This window comes from Penaeus vannamei, chromosome 14, assembly GCF_042767895.1.
Source record: "Penaeus vannamei isolate JL-2024 chromosome 14, ASM4276789v1, whole genome shotgun sequence".
Taxonomy (NCBI): Eukaryota; Metazoa; Arthropoda; class Malacostraca; order Decapoda; family Penaeidae; genus Penaeus; species Penaeus vannamei.
Genome location: NC_091562.1, coordinates 2,920,386 through 2,937,990, shown reverse-complemented (window position 1 = coordinate 2,937,990; position 17,605 = coordinate 2,920,386). Strand labels below are relative to the sequence as shown.

Genomic DNA, 17,605 nt, shown 5'->3' with positions numbered 1-17,605 from the left:
AATAAAGATGATGACGGTCATGATGATAATAATGATTATGATATTACATTTTAGAAATATTTATTTAAGTGGACGCGTCGGCAGCAACAAAGAGTATCTTGGAGTGAAGAAAAACTAATTAAGATCAGATTAGCGGTTTGGCCACATTCTGTTTTTCTTTTTGGGGGAAACGGAGTGTGGCTTAAGGTGTCTCGAACTGCGGACCATTTAGTTTATCATGTTTTTGTTGTGATTTTCGTGCGTAAGGGAGGGTTTTTGTTGTGATTTTTGTGCGTAAGGGAGGGTTTTTGTTGTGATTTTTGTGCGTAAGGGAGTGTTTTTGTTGTGATTTTTGTGCGTAAGGGAGTGTTTTTGTTGTGATTTTTGTGCGTAAGGGAGTGTTTTTGTTGTGATTTTTGTGCGTAAGGGAGTGTTTTTGTTGTGATTTTTGTGCGTAAGGGAGTGTTTTTGTTGTGATTTTTGTGCGTAAGGGAGTGTTTTTGTTGTGGTTTTTGTTTGTAAGGGAGGAATGTATTTGTTCGTCATCGTTATAATTTTTCTTATTATTATTATTATTCTCCTCTTCCTCGTGCTGCTGCTGCTGCTGCTCCTCCTGCTCCTACTCGTGCTCCTCCTCCTGCTGCTGCTGCTCTTCCTCCTCCTCCTCCTCCTCCTCCTGCTTTTCCTCCTCCTCCTCCTCCTCCTCCTCCTCCTCCTCCACCACATCACCTTCCTACTTATTTTTCCCCTTTCTCCTGTTCTTATCGGTGACGTTTTTCTTTTTTTCCACCAGTAGTTCAGACAGTCGTTATCAGTGTCCTGTTATCTGTCACTCTTGGGTTTGCTGTGTGCGCGGCAGGAACAGTCACGGATGTGTTCGGTGGGGGGGCGCTTGCATTTCTTCGAAGGTCGTGCATTTTCGTGTCCCAAGTGCAAGGACGGGGACATTTCCGTGATTAGTTCAGTGAAAAACGAAGCAAAGAGGAAGGAAGCGGTGACAAGGAGTGATTGGCGTTCGTGGATTCGCCGTGTGTCGTCGTGGCCGGGACCTGCGCATGCGCGGAGAGATAACTTGGCGGAGCTTGGTCTTGGCTTTGGTGTGGATTGAAGACCTGTTGGGATGTTGGTAGCGTCTCGAATATTTTCTTTGTTTTGAATTCGGGGGTTTAAGGGCGTATTCGGCAAAGAAAGCGATGGAGTGCCCAGGGTGCCAATCAGCCCAGTTTGAGTTTGTCTGGTCGTATGTACAGCGGGAATGAGATAATAGTGGTTTGCGATTATCAGGAGAATGATAACGACTGATAGAGTGACGACAATAGAGTTATAGAAAAGTTGTGAAACGACGGGAATGACACATATCCTTCTGCGCACATGATCTCAGCTGTTCGCGCGAGTGCCAGGCGGGATACAGCTCCAGCCACCTTCGAGGATGACGCGCGAGCTCGGTTATCGATACCCGGATGCTGGGAGCACCCTCCGTCGGCAGCTCTATCTACTCTCCCGTTATCCCGTTCATTATTATTCTATTTTATCTGCTCTCCCGTTTTCCCGATGTTCTGCAGCCTTTGGTGGGGGCGACTGGCTGACTGGCACTGCGCTCCTTCGGGAAAATGTGGCGTTCTAGAGGGGTAGCTTGGGGCAGGTGATTCATCGTGTTTGTTTATGAGCATTTGTGTTTGGACGTGTGTGTGAGCGTGAGTTTGTTTATAATTATGTCACGGTTTGTTTATATTTGTGTCACGGTGCGTCTGTATGCGTGTATGGTTGTGTATAATTGTCCCGTGAATGCTGAGGACGGCTCTTTAGTGGGCCTTTACTGGGACATGAGGCGTGTTCTCAGCGCTTCCCAGAACGCGCCCGCGACACCTCGTGACGTCATACAGTGCGATTACGTAGGAGTCGTGTGAGGCGACCCACTTGTAGGATATCCTTCCCTGGCTTGGCCCTCTCGCGCCGTGAGAATGAAGCCTCGGGACAAGAAGGACCTTGAGAACGGGCTAATAAACAGTCGCTAAGAGCAGTACTCCGTGAAGGGCGCGCGAACGCAGGGGGCGCTGAGGTGGGTCGCGTCATTGGGCGGTCGTTAAGCGTGATTGAAGGGAATAAAACGCGTGCCAGTGAGCGGCAGAGTGCGGGGTCGTGATTTGTCGCCGCGTGACATTTCGAAGGGAATGCTCAGCGCTTCCGCCTAGTTATTTAAGGGGAGAGTTTGTGTGCGCGCGTGCGTGTGCATTCTCGCGGCCAACACGCGCCAAGTATGTGCGCCCCTTTTTGTCGGGGAAATAGTCGGGTCGTTCTCCGGCTTTGACCAACTCGTGGCTTCGTTAGGGAGGGGGGTGGCATTATAAGATGTAATTTGGCGAGAAGCAAAAGGGAGAGGGGAGGTCGAAGGGGGGGGGGGTCGAAGGGGAGGTCGAAGTAGTTCCGCCTCCTGTAATAGAAGTAGCGATAGGCCTAAACAGAAATCGGTGGGAGTTATCTTTGAGTGGTAAGACGTGAAACAGAACTTGGGGAAGAATTATTGATATTCTTCACCACTCTTAAAGACGCCAAGATCAAGGAGAAAGTATCTTGACACTGCCGTCCCTCGCGTTTACACAAATGTCTGTCGCGCATTGGAATCACATGTGCGCGTGAACGTGATCTGAGACGGTACAAGAAATCCCGTTTCCCAAACAGAGCCTAAAAGGAAACTAGCAGAGACGATGGCGAAAGAGCCACGGGACAAGACGTGCGCCGTGAGGTACTTCATACGCACGCTCAGGTACGCCGCCGCGGACGAGGACGAAGAGAAAAGCCAGGCGGGTCTCACTGCGAGGAGCATCCTGGAGGCGAGCGATGGCCGGGGGACGCAGGCGGACGGCGGAGAGGAGCGTGAGAGCGGGGAGGCCGCCCTCGAAGGATGTCAGGCGGCGGGGATAAGCCTCGGGGAAGCGACAGGCGCCTCCATGGCTGCCGAGGCTGGGGGAGGCGGCGGCGAGCGGCACGAGGCAGGGGCGACACCGGAGGCTGGGTGCCAGGCCGCCGGGCTGAGCCAGATGAGCCTCGAAGGAAGAAGAGGCTCTAAGACCAGCGCTCTCGACGACGACGACGACGACGAAGACGGAGAGGAATATGTCGACGACGATTCGGATTCCAGCATCGAAACTTTCTTCCCGAGATCCGAGAGCACGGACGACATCATAGCCATTATAAGAGAACAGGAAAATGAAGAACAGGAAGAACAGGAGGACCAGGACGATCTGCTGGAGGCCCCCGAAGCGTCCTCGTCCCCCGGAGCCTCGGGGGAAGCGAAAGGATGCCTCGGAGTAAGGCGCCGCATGGCGTTTCGGGAACCAAGGAAAGCCAACTTTAACTTCAGGTAAAGTCGTGCGGTCTAGGACCAGTCTTGGGCTCTCTGGAGTTAATGACTGGTTTTCTTGAAGCCTTAATTTATGTTATTAAGGAATTTTTGAAAAGCAGTTTCATTTTAATGCAAACTCTAATTTATGAAGACTCATGGGTTCATGGAGTAGCTAGTCATTTTGTTTCTTCTCTTCTCATCGCGTCTTATTTTTTCCTCTCCCTCCCTTAGCTCCACCCACCCATCCATCGATCTATCTATCTATCTCTCGCTCTCTCTATCTATCTTTCTATCTCTATCTCTATCTATCTATCTCTATCTCTATCTCTATCTCTATCTCTATCTCTATCTCTATCTATCTATCTATCTATCTATCTATCTATCTATCTATCTATCTATCTATCTATCTATCTATCTATCTATCTATCTATCTATCTATCTATCTATCTATCTATCTATCTATCTATCTATCTATCTATCTATCTATCCCTCCTTCCCTCCATCCAACATATTCGCCCTTCCTTCCATCATCCCCGCCCCCTTTCTCCCTCCTAGCTCTGCGAATCCCTTTCTCTCTCCGTCCCTCTCGTCCTCCGGGTCCTCCTCGGAGAGGGGCAGGAATGCGTGAGAACTGGAGTGTCCTTGAGGATATGGGGAAGAGGAGGAGGAGGAAGTGGAAGAGGAGGAGGAGGAGGAGGAGGAAGTGGAAGAGGAGGAGGAGGAAAGGGAGGAGGAGGAGGAGAAGGACGAGGAGGAGGAAGTGGAAGAGGAGGAGGAGGAAGTGGATGAGGAGGAGGAGGAGGAGGAGGAAGAGGAGGAGGAGGAGGAAGTGGAGAAGGAGGAGGAGGAGGAGGAAGTGGAAGAGGAGGAGGAGGAAGTGGAAAAGGAGAAGGAGGAAGGGATGAGGAAGTGGAAGAGGAGGAGGAGGAGGAGGAGGAGGAAGTGGAAGAGGAGAAGGAGGAAGATTGATTGGAAGAGGAGGAGGAGGAGGAAGTGGAGGAGGAGGAGGAGGAAGAAATGGAAGAGGAGGAGGAGGAAGTGGAAGAGGAGGAGGAGGAGGAAGTGGAAGAGGAGGAGGAGGAGGAAGAGGAAGAGAGGGAGGAGGAGGAAGTGGAAGTGGAAGTGGACGTGGACGTGGAAGAGGAAGAGGAGGAAAGGGAGGAAGAGGAAGAAGTGGAAGTGGAAGAGGAGGCGGCGGAGGAGTAAGAGGAAGTGGAAGAGGAAGAGGAGTCGGAGGAGGAGGAGAAAGAATGAGAATAAGGTATCTAATGGGAATGAGAGACCGGTGAGAGGCAGCTAAGTGGAGAAGATCCTTTTTTTCTCCGTTGCAACCCCCAAGTCCGATCGGAGAGGCGAAGAGAGGAAGAGAGGAGGAGTAGGAAGGTGAGAGAGAGAGAGGTGGAGAATGGGATACAGGCAGGAAGACGAAGAAGGATCGTCACTGTACGCGGAATTCCTTGACGTGGTTAACCAAGTATCGAGGGACGTGATGGATCCCTTTTTTAACGCTGAAGTTGTTTTTGTTTTGTTTTGTTTTGTTTTTGTTTGTATGGGGGGGGGGTTAAGGATTATTTTTTATCGCTGAGTTTTTTTTTGTGGTGATTTGTTGTTTTGTTTTGTTTTTGTTTTTGTTTGTATGTGTGTGTGTGGGGGGGGGTTAAGGATTATTTTTTATCGCTGATTTTTTTTTTTTTTTTGTTGTGGTGATCCCACTTGAAGGATTTTGCAATTTTCTCGTATAACCTCGTATTAGCTCAATAATTCTTCAGGTATTCGATACTGCTTAGGCCTACCTGTCCGGTTATATGAGCTAATGGGAGTTAGTTATAGGAGCTGTGGAAGGATCGATAGTTTATTAGCATGTCGTCGGCCGAACAAGGGAGAACTTCCCTCTCTCTCCATGCATATTGGCACGCCCTCTGGAGAAATTAAGAAGAGGGACCGACGGAGACTGACGGAGACCACGTCCGTTTCAGTCTGTCCCGCACCTTCAGCCTGCCAACCGTGTCTCGGCGTGAGAGGAAGTTGGAGGAGCGGCCCGCGTGCGCTCAGTCAGGTCCCCTTCGTCAGGTTCCCTTCGTCAGGTCCCCTTCGTCAGGTTCCCTTCGTCAGGTCCCCATTCGTCAGGTTCCCTTCGTCAGGTTCCCTTCGTCAGGTCCCCTTCGTCAGGTTCCCTTCGTCAGGTCCCCTTCGTCGCGCGGAAGCTGGAGGGAACTCTGTCACTGTAATGAAGGAGGGTTTTCTTTTTCCCTTTCTTTTCTGAGGGGAAAAAAAGGGGAGGAAAGTGGACTTGTCTCCTCGGCAGGATACACTAAATTCCCCCCCCCCCCCTCTGTCACTGTAATGAAGGAATGTTTTTTTTTTCCTTTTCTTTTCTGAGGGGAAAAAAGGGGAGGAAAGAGGACTTGTCTCCTCGGCAGGATACACTAAATTCCCCCCCCCCCCCCTCTGTCACTGTAATGAAGGAATGTTTTTTTTTTCCTTTTCTTTTCTGAGGGGAAAAAAAGGGGAGGAAAGTGGACTTGTCTCCTCGGCAGGATACACTAAATTCGTCCCCCCTCTGTCACTGTAATGAAGGAATGTTTTTTTTTCCTTTTTCTTTTCTGAGGGAAAAAAGGGGAGGAAAGTGGACTTGTCTCCTCGGCAGGATACACTAAATTCCCCCTCTGTCACTGTAATGAAGGAATGTTTTTTTTCCTTTTCTTTTCTGAGGAAAAAGGGGAGGAAAGAGGACTTCTCCCCCCGGCAGGATCCACTAAATTCCCCCCCCCCCCCCTCTGTCACTGTAATGAAGGAAGGTTTTTTTTTTCCTTTTCTTTTCTGAGGGGAAAAAAAGGGGAGGAAAGTGGACTTGTCTCCTCGGCAGGATACACTAAATTCCCCCCTCTGTCACTGTAATGGAGGTTTTTTTTTCCTTTTCTTTTCGGAGGGGAAAAAAGGGGGGGGAAAGTGGACTTCTCTCCTCGGCAGGATCCACTAAATTCCCCCCCCCCCCTCTGTCACTGTAATGAAGGAATGTTTTTTTTTCCTTTTCTTTTCTGAGGGGAAAAAAAGGGGAGGAAAGTGGACTTGTCTCCTCGGCAGGATACACTAAATTTCCCCCCTCCTCCCCCCTCCCCCCTCCCCCCCTGACGACCCTACTCGGCGGCCTCTCATCCTTGACCTTTGGGGCTCTGTGAAAGCCTCCCAGCTCCTCTCTTACGCGACTAATCCTTGGTGTCTTTTGAGGTCTTTTTTTATCTCCTTTTTTTGTGCGTTTCTGCGTTTTCTTTCGTGACTTGGCGTTCCTCCTTTCTTTTCTCTCTTCTCTTCTTTTTTTTTTCCTTTTAAACTTTGACCTTTTTCTTACGTTGGGGTTCAGGCGGCGATGGGTTGTTTTGGTTCGGATTCTGTCGGCGTCGTCTGAGGTCTTTTTTTTTTTCTTTCATCTGTCCCATTTTGTGTTTTATTATTATTATATTTATTATTATTATTATTATTGTTTATTATTATTATTATTATTATTTTTAGAAACTTTGATTTTCGACAGCTCTCCTCTTTTCTGTATATCGCACTTCGAAAACTTATTATTAGCATTCTTTTTCAAAGTTTCCTCCCCAACATTTTTTTTAATGAAAGGAAGATAAAAAAAACATTCCTCTAACGTTCTCTCGTCTCTTCTTCTCTCCCCCTCCAGGAAAAAGGCTCGAGGACGACCCGTGCAACGGAGTGACAGCGTCGAGTCGGACGAGGACGAGGTGCCCAACCTCCTGCGCTCCATCTCCTCCGACCACGAGGACGAGGTCAGGGATGAGGCCCTCGATATTGATTCAGGTGGGTGGCTGGCGCTTCGGCTTCCTTTTTGGCGTTTGCCTGCATTTTCCCGTTTGTTTTGTTTTGTTTTTTAATTTTGGTTTGGTGTTTTCTTGGTGTTTTTTTTTCTCTCTCTCTGTTTCTGTCTGTATGTTTGTCTCGCTTTCTATGTCTCTCACTCTCTCTCTGTCTCTCTCTCTCTGTCTCTCTCTCTGTCTCTCTCTCGCTCTCTCTCTCTCTCTCTCTCTCTCTCTCTCTCTCTCTCTCTCTCTCTCTCTCTCTCTCTCTCTCTCTCTCTCTCTCTCTCTCTCTCTCATCTCTCTCTCTCTCTCTCTCTTCTCTCATTTTCCTCTTCCGCTTCTTCGTTTTCCATGGAAGTATCTTTTCCTATTGTCTCTTCTTTCTTTTTTCCTCATTTCTCTCGCTTCCTTCATCGAGTTTTCTCCGCCACTCCCCTCTTTGGCTATCTCCCCCCCCCTATCCCCGCCCCCCTTCCCCATCACGTTTGTCCTCCTCCCCCAACAAGCGAGTGCGTGAGGAGGCATTCGACAGCTCCTTGAACCAACCGATGTGCTTTGGGCGATGTGCAACTTATCCCCCTTCCCCTCCCCTTTTCTCTCCCTACTCCCTTTTCGCTTTTCCTTTCTCTTTTTTCTTTTTTTTCCCTTCTTCTCTTCCTGTGTCTCTTTCTTATACTCTTTTACTCTTTCATCTTCCCCCATTCTCGCTTTTCTCTTTTCCTTTCTCTTTTTCTCACCTTCCTCTCTTCCTGTCTCTCTTTCTTTTACTCTTTTTCCTCTTTCATCTTCCCCCTTTCTCCCTTCCTCTTTCCTCTTTCCACCTCCCCTTTCCTCTTTCCCCTCTTCCCTCTTTCCCCTTCCTCCTCCCTCTTTCCACGTCCCCTCCCCTCTTTCCCTTCTCCTCTCGACACCCCTCCCATGATCCTATTCCATACCCCTATTCCCTCCCTATGATCCTATTCCATACCCCTATCCCCCCTCCCCAGCCCTATTCGGCAGGCCGGGAGAGAGAGACTGCCATTACCGGAAGCGGGCAATTATGAGTGCGGAGTATGTGATTTCATTTACTCACTTACCCGAATCTGACCTCGTGCCCCCCACCCACCCCACACACACACCTTTTCCTCCTACTCCTCCTCCTCCTCCTCCCTCTCGCTTTCTCCTCCTCTTCCCCCTCCTCTTCCCTCCCTCCTTCTCCTCCTCCTCCCTCCTTCAACTCCTCTACCTCCACCTTTCCTTTTCCGTTCCCCAGTTTCAACTCTTCCACTTTCTCCCCCCTCCTCCTCTTCCTCCTCCCCTCCCCACCATCTCCTCCTCCTCCCCTCCCCCTCCCCTTCCCCACCCTCTTCTCCTCCCCTCCCCCTCCCCTTCCCACCCTCCTCCTCCTCCCCACCCTCTCCTCCTCCTCCTCCCTCCCCACCCTCCTCCTCCTCCTCCTCCCCTTCCCCACTCCCGCCCTCCTCCTCCTCCCCCTCCCCTCCCCACCCTCCTCCCCCTCCTCCCTCCCCCTCTCCTCCTCCTTCTCCTACCCTCTCCTCCTCCTCCTCCTCCTCCCTCCCTTCCCCCACCCTCTTCTCCTCCTCTTCCTCCTCCCCCACCCTCTCCCCTTCCCTCTCTCCTCCCCTTCCCCACCCTCTCCCTCCCCCTCCCCCTTCCCTCTCCTCCTCCCCTCCCCTCCCCACCCTCTCCTCCTCCTCCTCCCTTCCCCATCCTCTCCTCCTCCTCCTCCCTTCCCCACCCTCTCCTCCCCCTCCCTTCCCCTCCCCACCCTCTCCTCCTCCCCACCCCTTCCCTCCTCCCCACCCTTCCTACCCTCCTCCTCCTCCTCCCCTTCCTACCCTCTCCTCCTCCTCCTCCTCCCCCTCCCCACCCTCTCCTCCTCTCCCCACCCTCCTCCTCCTCCTCCTCCTCCCCTTCCCCTCCCCATCTCTTCCTACCCTTTCCTCCTCCTCCTCCTCCTCCCTTCCCCACCCTCTCCTCCCTCCCTACCCTCCCCACCCCCTCCCTCCTCCCTCCCCACCTCCCATCAGCGGCAATTATTTGGTCGTCGTCGCGTCGTCGGAACCCGGGCGAGGTGTCGACGGCGGGCGCGTGGGAGGCAGCGGGTCGAGGGGAAGGGGGGCGGGGTTAGGGGCGGGGGCGGAGAGGCGGATGGTGAGGGGGAGGGAAGGAGAAGGGGGAGGGGGAGGGGGAGGGGAAGGTGGAGGGTGAGGGGAGGGTGAGGGGAAGGCGGAGGGGAGTTTGGGCGGGGGCGGGGGAGGGGAAGGCGGAGGGTGAGGGCGGAGAGGGGAGGGGAAGGCGGAGGGGTGGGGAGGGGGAGGGGAAGGGGGTGAGGTGATTGATGGCGGATGGAAGGGGGCCGGGAGGGAATGCTCTCGGTGGCATCCTCTTTTGGGTATGATTGCGTTTTGGCGTTGTCGTTTTATTTTTTCTCGGTTTGTTTTGTTTTCTCTGTTTCTCTCTCTCTTTATCTTTCTATCGTTTTCTTTCTTTCTCTCTTTCTCTTTCTTTCTTTCTCTTTCTCTTTCTCTTTCTCTCTCTCTCAGCTCGCTTGTTCTCGCTCTCTCTTACTTTTTACTTTCATTCTTCTTTCCGTTTTTCTTCCCTTCTTCCTCTCCCTAAATCTCGCTCCTTGTCATCCCCCTCCCGTCCCCACTCCCATTCTCGCTTCTTTTACTCATTTTCGAAAAAAGAAAGAAAGAAAGAAAACGGAAGCCAGGAAATCACCGCAGGGTTTTTGTTCCAGTACTTTTTACCCTTTTCATCGACCCATCTGGTCCTCAAGGGGGAGCCCCGTGGCGTACTTCAAGGGCGCTGCTTGTCTTCCGAGGAGGAGCGCTCATTGCCTTCAAGATTTATGTGGAGCCGTGTGCACGTGGCGGTTGTTGTTAGTCGTTCACCTGCTCCGGGTAGGATCAGCTGTTGTTGATCAGCTGTTGCGGACCAGCTGATGACGAGGCTTTGTATTGGAGGTACCCCCGGATAGGCTTACACATGTGGGGCTTCCATCTCCCTTCCCCTTCTCTCTTTCCCTTCCAGCACACCTTCTCTTTTTCCGCACTTCCCCTCTCTCTCTCTCCCTTCTCTTCGCTTTCCTGCTTTCTCTCCTCTTCTTTCGCTTCTCTCCTTCCACATCTTCCGCCTCCTCTTCCATGCGTCCCTTCTTCCCCTCTCCCCCCCTCCCTTTCCTCTTCCATCTCCCCCTACACCCTCCAGTGTCGGCACTTCAGAGCGGCGGGGGAGGGGCAGGAGGGGGGGGGAGCTTCCTGTGTATCATTTGCCTTGACATCCCCTTTTCATGCCCTCTGTGTAATCTCTTCTAGTTACTTTATTAGCCTTTCCTTTTTAAGTCCTCTCTCTTTTTTGGGTTTTTTTCTACTACACGCATACGCTAAGTCCTCTCTCTCTCTCTCTCTCTCTCTCTCTTTTTTAATTTTGCTACACGCATACGCACCTTTACACACACACACGCTCACGCACAGGCACATTTACACCCTACACCCCCCCCTCCCCCCTTCCCCTCAGAGGCCCCCGACTTCCCTGTCTTCGTCCTGTCATTCGCGGCGAGGCAGAATTGACGTCATTTTCTTGTCGTTTCATTTGATGTCGATCGTGTTATTGTTGTTTTGATTATTGTTGTTGTTTTTGCTGTTGTTACTGTTGCTCCTGTTGTGATGTTATCATATTACTGTTATGTTGTTTTAGTTGTTGTTACTGTTGCTCCTTTTGTTATGTTGTTATTATATTATTGTTGTTATTACTATTGTTACGTTGTTGTTGCTATTCCGTTAATGTGGTACGAAATTTGCTCTTACTGTTTCCTCTTCCCATTTGGAACATTCTTTTTGCACTTTTGGCTTGGCCTTTTTCGTTTCCTCATTTAATTTCAAATTCCTTCTCTTTCTCTTTTTTCTCTCTTCTCTCTACTTCTTTCTCCATACTTTATCCTTCTTCTTCTCTTCCTCCTCCTCCTCCTCCTCCTCCTCCTCCTCCTCCTCCTCCCTCCTCCTCCCCTTCTTCCTCCTCCTCCTCTCCTCCCCTTCTTCCTCCTCCCTCCTCCTCCTCCTCCTCCTCACCTTCCCCCTCCTTCTCCTCCTCACCTTCCTCCTTCTCCTCCTTCCTCCTCCCCTCCTCCTCCTCCTCCTTCCTCCTCCTCCTCCTCCTCCTCCCTCGTCCTCCTCCTCCTCCTCCTCCTCCTCCTCCTCCTCCACCTCCTCCTTCCTTCGACATAGGAAGCTGCACATTACACTGGCGATCACCTCCGCAACCCTGCCCCCTTCCTCCCTCCCTCCCCCCTCCTTCCCTCTTCGCCGTCCCCCTCGTCCACCCTTCCTCCCCCGTCATCCCTTCCTCCCCCTCTCCCGTCCCCCTTCCTCCCCCCAACCCCTTCTTCCCCCCCTTCGTCCACCCTTCCTCCCCCTATCCCGTCCCCTCTCCCCCCGTCCACCCTTCCTCCCCCTCCTCCCCCTGCCCTATACCTCCCTTTCCTCCCTCGCGGCCCTATACCCACCCTTTCCTCCCTCGCGGCCCCCTCTCTCCCCCCCTTCCGGAAGTCCGCTATTATGTCCCCTGTGTTGCTCGCCTCCAGGATAGAAGGGGGGGGGAGTGGGGGGGTAGGAGGAAAGGGAAGGGATAAAAGGGGGAGAGAGGGGGGAGGGGGGAGGGGGGGGAAGGATAGAGGAAGTGTGGCTCATAGTCGGGAAGTCGCCGACATGGGTTGGTAGGAGGGGGAGGTGGAGGTGGAGGAGGGTGGTGGATGGAGGTGGAGATGGTGGTGGTGGAGGAGGGTGGTGGAGATGGTGATGGTGGAGGAGGTGGTGGTGGAGGAGGAGGTGGAGAGTGGAAGTGGAGGTGGAGGTAGTGGAAGTGGAGGTGGTGGAGGGTGTTGAGGGTAATAGGGGAGGAGGAGGAGGTGTTGGGGATGGTGTTGGAGGAGGAGGAAATGAAAGAAGAGTAGGGGGTGGAAGAGGAAGAAATGGAAAGGGGGGAAGCGTGCAGGGCGTGAAAGACAAGAAGGATGAATAGGAAGAAAGGGAGGAAGAAGCAGAAGAGATAGCGATAACGTGTGGAAAAGGAAAAGGAAGAGGGACATGGCATAAAAAAAAGTCGAAGACAAAGAAAAAGAAACGAATATGAGAAGAAATTCGGATTATTTAGAAAATTTGGAAAAGACGGAATATATATTTTTTCACGATTGAGCCAATGGAGGGAAAAAATATAGAGATGGATTGTGGCGGAGAGAGAGAGGAGGGTATAGGGGGAAAGGGAGAGAGAGGGGAGGGTATAGGAAACAGGGGTGGGGGAGGGAAGAAGGATGAAGGGGGGAGAGGGAGGGAAGAAGGGGAAGTGGGGGGAGAGGGAGGGAAGAAGAGGGAAGTGGGGGGAGAGGGAGGGAAGAAGGGGGAAGGGGGAGAAGGGTGACGAAGGGAGACTGTGATTTCGATTCTGGGGAAAGGGGGGAGGGCAATTTGCGGAGGGGATGGGGGAGGGGAGAGGAGAGGGGGTGATTTAGGTGATACCGGTCCACGAGAGTAGATTTTGGGCGATTTTTGGGCGTATATTATCCGTGAATACTTTGTTCTCCCTATTAGTTTTTTTCTCTTTTTCTTTCATCATCATTATCATCAGCATCGTCATCATCATTATCGTCATTTTCATCATCATCATATCATCAATCATCATCATTGCCGCCGCCACCACCACCACCACCACCACCATCCTCATACTCATCCTCATACTCATCCTTATCCTCCTCTTCATCATCACCACCACCACCACCACCATCCTCATCCTCATCCTCATCCTCCTCTTCATCATCACCACCACCACCACCTCCATCATCGTCATCGTCATCATCATCATCATCATCATCATCATCATCACCACCACCATCCTCCTCCTCCTCCTCATCGTCATCATCATCACCTCCATCATCAAAATCACCATCATCACCATCACACACACCATCATCAGTCCTCATAATTATATGTATATTTAAATTTTTTTCCTTTTTTTTTGGGGGGGTGGGGGGTGTGGCGTAGATTTACAGCGACCGTGGCTTAAAACTTGTGGCGTAAATTTTAGGTTTGTGTTTCAAGTATAACTCTGAGATATATTTTTCCATTAACGTATATTTTTCATACGTAAATTTATAGGATATGTTTCATGGAAATATTTTTTATTTTGCTTAACGTTTATTTGGATTGTGTTATCTGTCTGCGTGGAGATTTGATATAGATCGAGAATGATGAAAAAAGCGGTGATAAAGAGGGAAATTAACACGTTACGATAGCGGTGATGAAGAGAGAGAGAGAGAGAGAGAGAGAGAGAGAGAGAGATAGAGAGAGAGAGAGAGAGAGATAGAGAGAGAGAGAGAGAGAGAGAGAGAGAAAAGCGATAACCAGGAAGTGCAAATGGGAGAGAGAAAGGGTTCGAAAATCGCGAGGGAGAGGTAGAAAAGGGGGCTGTGACGAAGAGGGGGCGCCGCTCCCCGCTGCAATTTCCCCGTCAACCTATTTTGCATCTGTCCGTCCGCGGTTCCCCCTCTCTTCCTCTTCCTCTCTTTGGGTCTTTCTCTCTTTTTTTCTCTCTTGATTTTTTTCTCTTTTTACTCTTTCTTTATTTCTTTCTGTGTCTCTCTTTCTCTCTCTCTTTCTCTCCTTCTCTTTCTTTCTTTCTCTTTCTTTCTTTCTTTCTTTCTTTCTTTCTTTCTTTCTTTCTTTCCATCTTTCTTTCCATCTTTCTTTCTTTCTTTCTTTCTCTCTCTCTCTCTCTCTCTCTCTCTCTCTCTCTCTCTCTCTCTCTCTCTCTCTCTCTCTCTCTCTCTCTCTCTCTCTCTCTCTCTCTCTCTCTCTCTTTCTCTCTCTCTTTCTCTCCTTCTCTTTCTTTCTTTCTCTTTCTCTCTCTATCTCTCTCTATCGATCGATCGATCTACATTCTTTCTTTCTTTTCTTACTGTCTTTCTTTCTTTCTCTCTCCCTCTCCGCAATCCTATCTTCCTCTCTCCCTATCTCCCTCATCCTCTCTCCCTATCTCCCTCATCCCCTCTCCCTCTCCCTTTCCCTCTCCTTCTTCTCCCTCTCCCTCTCCCTCTCCCTCTCCCTCTCTCTCTCTCTCTCCCTCTCCCTCTCCTTCTCCTTCTCGCTCTCTCTCCCTCTCCCTCTACCTTTCACTCTCCCTCTCCCTCTCCCTCTCCCTCTCCCTCCCTGACATCATTGATCTCCCTCCAGCAGGTGCGGAGCCCTTCATTACCCGCCTCCAGAGTGCCACATGATGAGGGGGAAAAATATGAGGATGGGAAGAGAGAGGGAGAAGGAGAGAGAGGGAGGGAGGGAGGGAGGGAGGAGGAGGAGGGGGAGTGAATGTGAGTGAGAGCGAGAGAAAAATAAGAGAAAAAGAGAGAGCGAGAGAGCGAGAAAGCGAGAGAGTGAGAGAGAGGGAGAGGGAGAGGGAGAGGGGGCGGGAGAGAGAGAGAGAGAGAGAGAGAGGGATAGGGAGAGGGAGAAAGAAGAGAGAAGAAGAGAGTGAGAAAGATGGAGAGGGAAATCAACAGGGTAAGTGACAGGGAGAGAGAGGTGGGGAACAAGTCAGAGACAAAGAGAAAGGGAGAGAGGGGGGTATAAAAGAAAATGAGAGAGAGAGAGAGAGAGAGAGAGAGAGAGAGAGAGAGAGAGAGAGAGAGAGAGAGAGACGATGGAGAGAGAGAGACGATGCAGAGAGAGAGACGATGGAGAGAGAGAGACGATGGAGAGAGAGAGAGGGGAAGGGAGACGGAGACAGAGACAGCGACGGAAGAAGGAAAGAGCTCGAAGGAGGGGGGGAGGGGGAGGGAGTGGATAGAGGAGCGCCGAGCCGGGGCGCGAGAGGGGGACCAGAAATTCTTGATATGCAGAGGCCTAATTGGGAAGGGAGCGAGAGGGGGAAAAGGAGGGAAATCTAACTAATTGCTGCGAAAGAAAGGGAGGAGGGAAAAAAAAGAAGGATGTCTCGACGATGTGTTAGAATTAGGAGGAGAATAAAGAGGGGGATGGGTGAAGAGCATGAATAAATGCGTGGAGATAATTAGGTGGAAATGATTTGCTGACAGGAATAACAGCGTGTGGAAATGAATAACTGATATGAGTGGTTAAGAAAAAAAAATGTATAATGAATGTTGCGAGCGAAAGGAAGGTGGAAGGAAGGAAGCTTTCCTCAGTTGGATAAAAAATAAAATAAAAAAAGGGTTTGGGAGAAGAGGAGAGAAGAAGAGGTGTGGGAGGGGATGCGGGGAGCTCTTGAGGGAGAGGAAGAGGAAAGAAAGCGGATAGTGGAGGAGGGAGGGAGGGAGGAGGGAGGGAGGAGGAGGAGGAGGAGGAGGAGGAGGAGGAGGAGGAGGAGGAGGAGGAGAAGAAGGAGGAGGAGCAGAGGAGCAGCAGCAAGAGATGAAGGAGGGAGATGAGGGAGGGAAGGTGGTAGGGGAGGGGGAAAGGAGGGGAGGAGGAAAGAGGTACAAGAGCGGGAAAGGGAGGAGGAAGTAGGGAAGAGGAGGAGGAAGAAGAAGAGAAGTAGGGGTAAGGAGTTAGGGGGAGGAGGAGGGAGGGAGGGAGAGAGTGAGGGAGGAAGGGGGGTTAGAAGAGAGGACGAGAAGCGAAAAAAAGAGAAGAGGACAAGGAGGAGGTGGAGAGAGAGAGAGAGAGAGAGAGAGAGAGGAGAGGGACAAAGAGGAGGAGAAGGAGGAGGAGGAGAGGGGGGGATTGCCTCCCCCTTCTGTATACTTTGAAAGTTATCGATCAAGTGTGCTAAACTTGGTGTGCGTTGGCCGCTGGTTGTACTAAAGGTGATGAACACTCGCTGTACATCTTGCGAGGCTGCATTTTCGGGGCCGGCGAGGCGAGCGCGTGCGGGCGCGAGTGCGTGTACGCCCTCCCTCCCACGCCCTCTCGCGTGCGCCCGACGCGGGTTACTCGCTCGCCGCCCATTCATCCACTCACCCTGCGTTCATTTGGCTCGCTCGTTCTCACTCACTCGCTGATTCATTCTCTTGTTCAGCATCTGTGTCTGTTGCGATGTTGACTAAATTTTGGAGTGAGAGTGGGAGTGATAGTGAGTGAGTGAGTGAGTGAGTGAGTGAGTGAGTGAGTGAGTGAGTGAGTGAGTGAGTGAGTGAGTGAGTGAGTGAGTGAGTGAGTGAGTGAGAGTGGGAGTGATAGTGAGTGAGTGAGTGAGTGAGTGAGTGAGTGAGTGAGTGAGAGTGGGAGTGATAGTGAGTGAGTGAGTGAGTGAGTGAGTGAGTGAGTGAGTGAGAGTGGGAGTGATAGTGAGTGAGTGAGTGAGTGAGTGAGAGAGAGAGAGAGAATGAAATCAGTGACTGAGTGACTGAGTGGGAGAGTGAGAGTGAGAACAGAGAGCAAAGAGAGTCCCGAGAGAGAGAGAGAGAGAGAGACGGGAATCGAAATTAGGACAAAGACCGAGAGCAAAATAGAGAGAGAGAGTTCCCGAGAAGGAGACAGAAGAGACGGGAATCGAAAAAGGGACCGAGAGAGAGAGAGAGAAAGAGAAAGAGAAAGAGAAAGAGAAAGAGCGAGATCGAGATGGAGAGAGAAAAAGAGAGAGAGAAATAGAGAGAAAGAGAGAGAGCGAGAGCGTCCGCCCGACCGACCGACCGACCGACCGACCGACCGGGTATGGCACATAAGGAAGATCCGGTTACGCATATACGGGCCAAGCAGCGGGAAGATCCTGTTACGTGGCTCGGATGCTGGGGGGGGGGGGGGTAGTGGGGGAGGGGGGAGGTGGTCATGGTCGTGTCACGCCTGGCCATCCGTTGATCCTCGGCCAGAAGGGAGACGGGAAATAATGAAGACAAGCAGTTGTTTGTTGTCCCTTTCTCTCTCTCTCTTAATCTTTCTCTTTTTCTTTCTCTTTCATTCTCTTTGTTTCTTTCTTTCTCTCTCTCTCTCTCTCTCTCTCTGTATCTCTCTCTCTCTCTCGCTTTCTCTCTCTCTCTCTCTCTCTCGCTCTCTCTCTCTCTCTCTCTCTCTCTCTCTCTCTCTCCCTCCCTCCCTCCCTCCCTCCCTCCCTCCCTCCCTCCCTCCCTCCCTCCCTCCTCCCTCTCCCTCCCTCCCTCCCTCCTTCTCTCCCTCCCTCCTTCTCTCCCTCCCTCCCTCTCCCTCCCCTCTCCCCCTCCCTCCCTCTCCCTCTCCCTCTCCCCCTCTCCTTCTCTCTCTCTCTCTCTCTCTCCACCTTATTCCTCGCCCCGCTGCTCTGTCTCCGGAGGGAAGGCGTAAGGATAATGAGATGCGCGTACGGAATGAGTGAATGATGGTTCCGATGCATATTCATGGGCGTGTGATTCGGGAGGCGTTTAATTGTGGAAAGAGGGGGGCGGGGGGTGGGGTGGGGTGTGGGTGGGGTGGGGTGGGGTGGGGTGGGGGGGTACAGGCGGACGGAGGTTAAGGGCAATGCGACTAGTAATGCACGAGTAATGGATTCG

The 17,605-nt window shown here is 51.5% G+C and overlaps 1 protein-coding gene across 11 annotated transcripts in view; it reads left to right on the top strand.

Annotated features, from left to right (window-relative positions):
- RhoGAP1A (Rho GTPase activating protein at 1A) overlaps positions 1-17,605 on the top strand; it is a 281,456-nt gene that overhangs the window by 11,406 nt on the left and 252,445 nt on the right. For 8 of the 11 annotated variants that reach the window (XM_070129608.1, XM_070129607.1, XM_070129614.1 and 5 more), the window contains exon 2: positions 6,999-7,135. In XM_070129608.1, coding sequence (XP_069985709.1) covers positions 6,999-7,135 — 137 coding nt within the window. Of the gene's footprint in view, positions 1-827; positions 1,106-2,658; positions 3,341-6,998; positions 7,136-17,605 lie in introns of those variants that run through there. The other 3 variants (XM_070129616.1, XM_070129615.1, XM_070129617.1) reach the window with 3 other exon arrangements.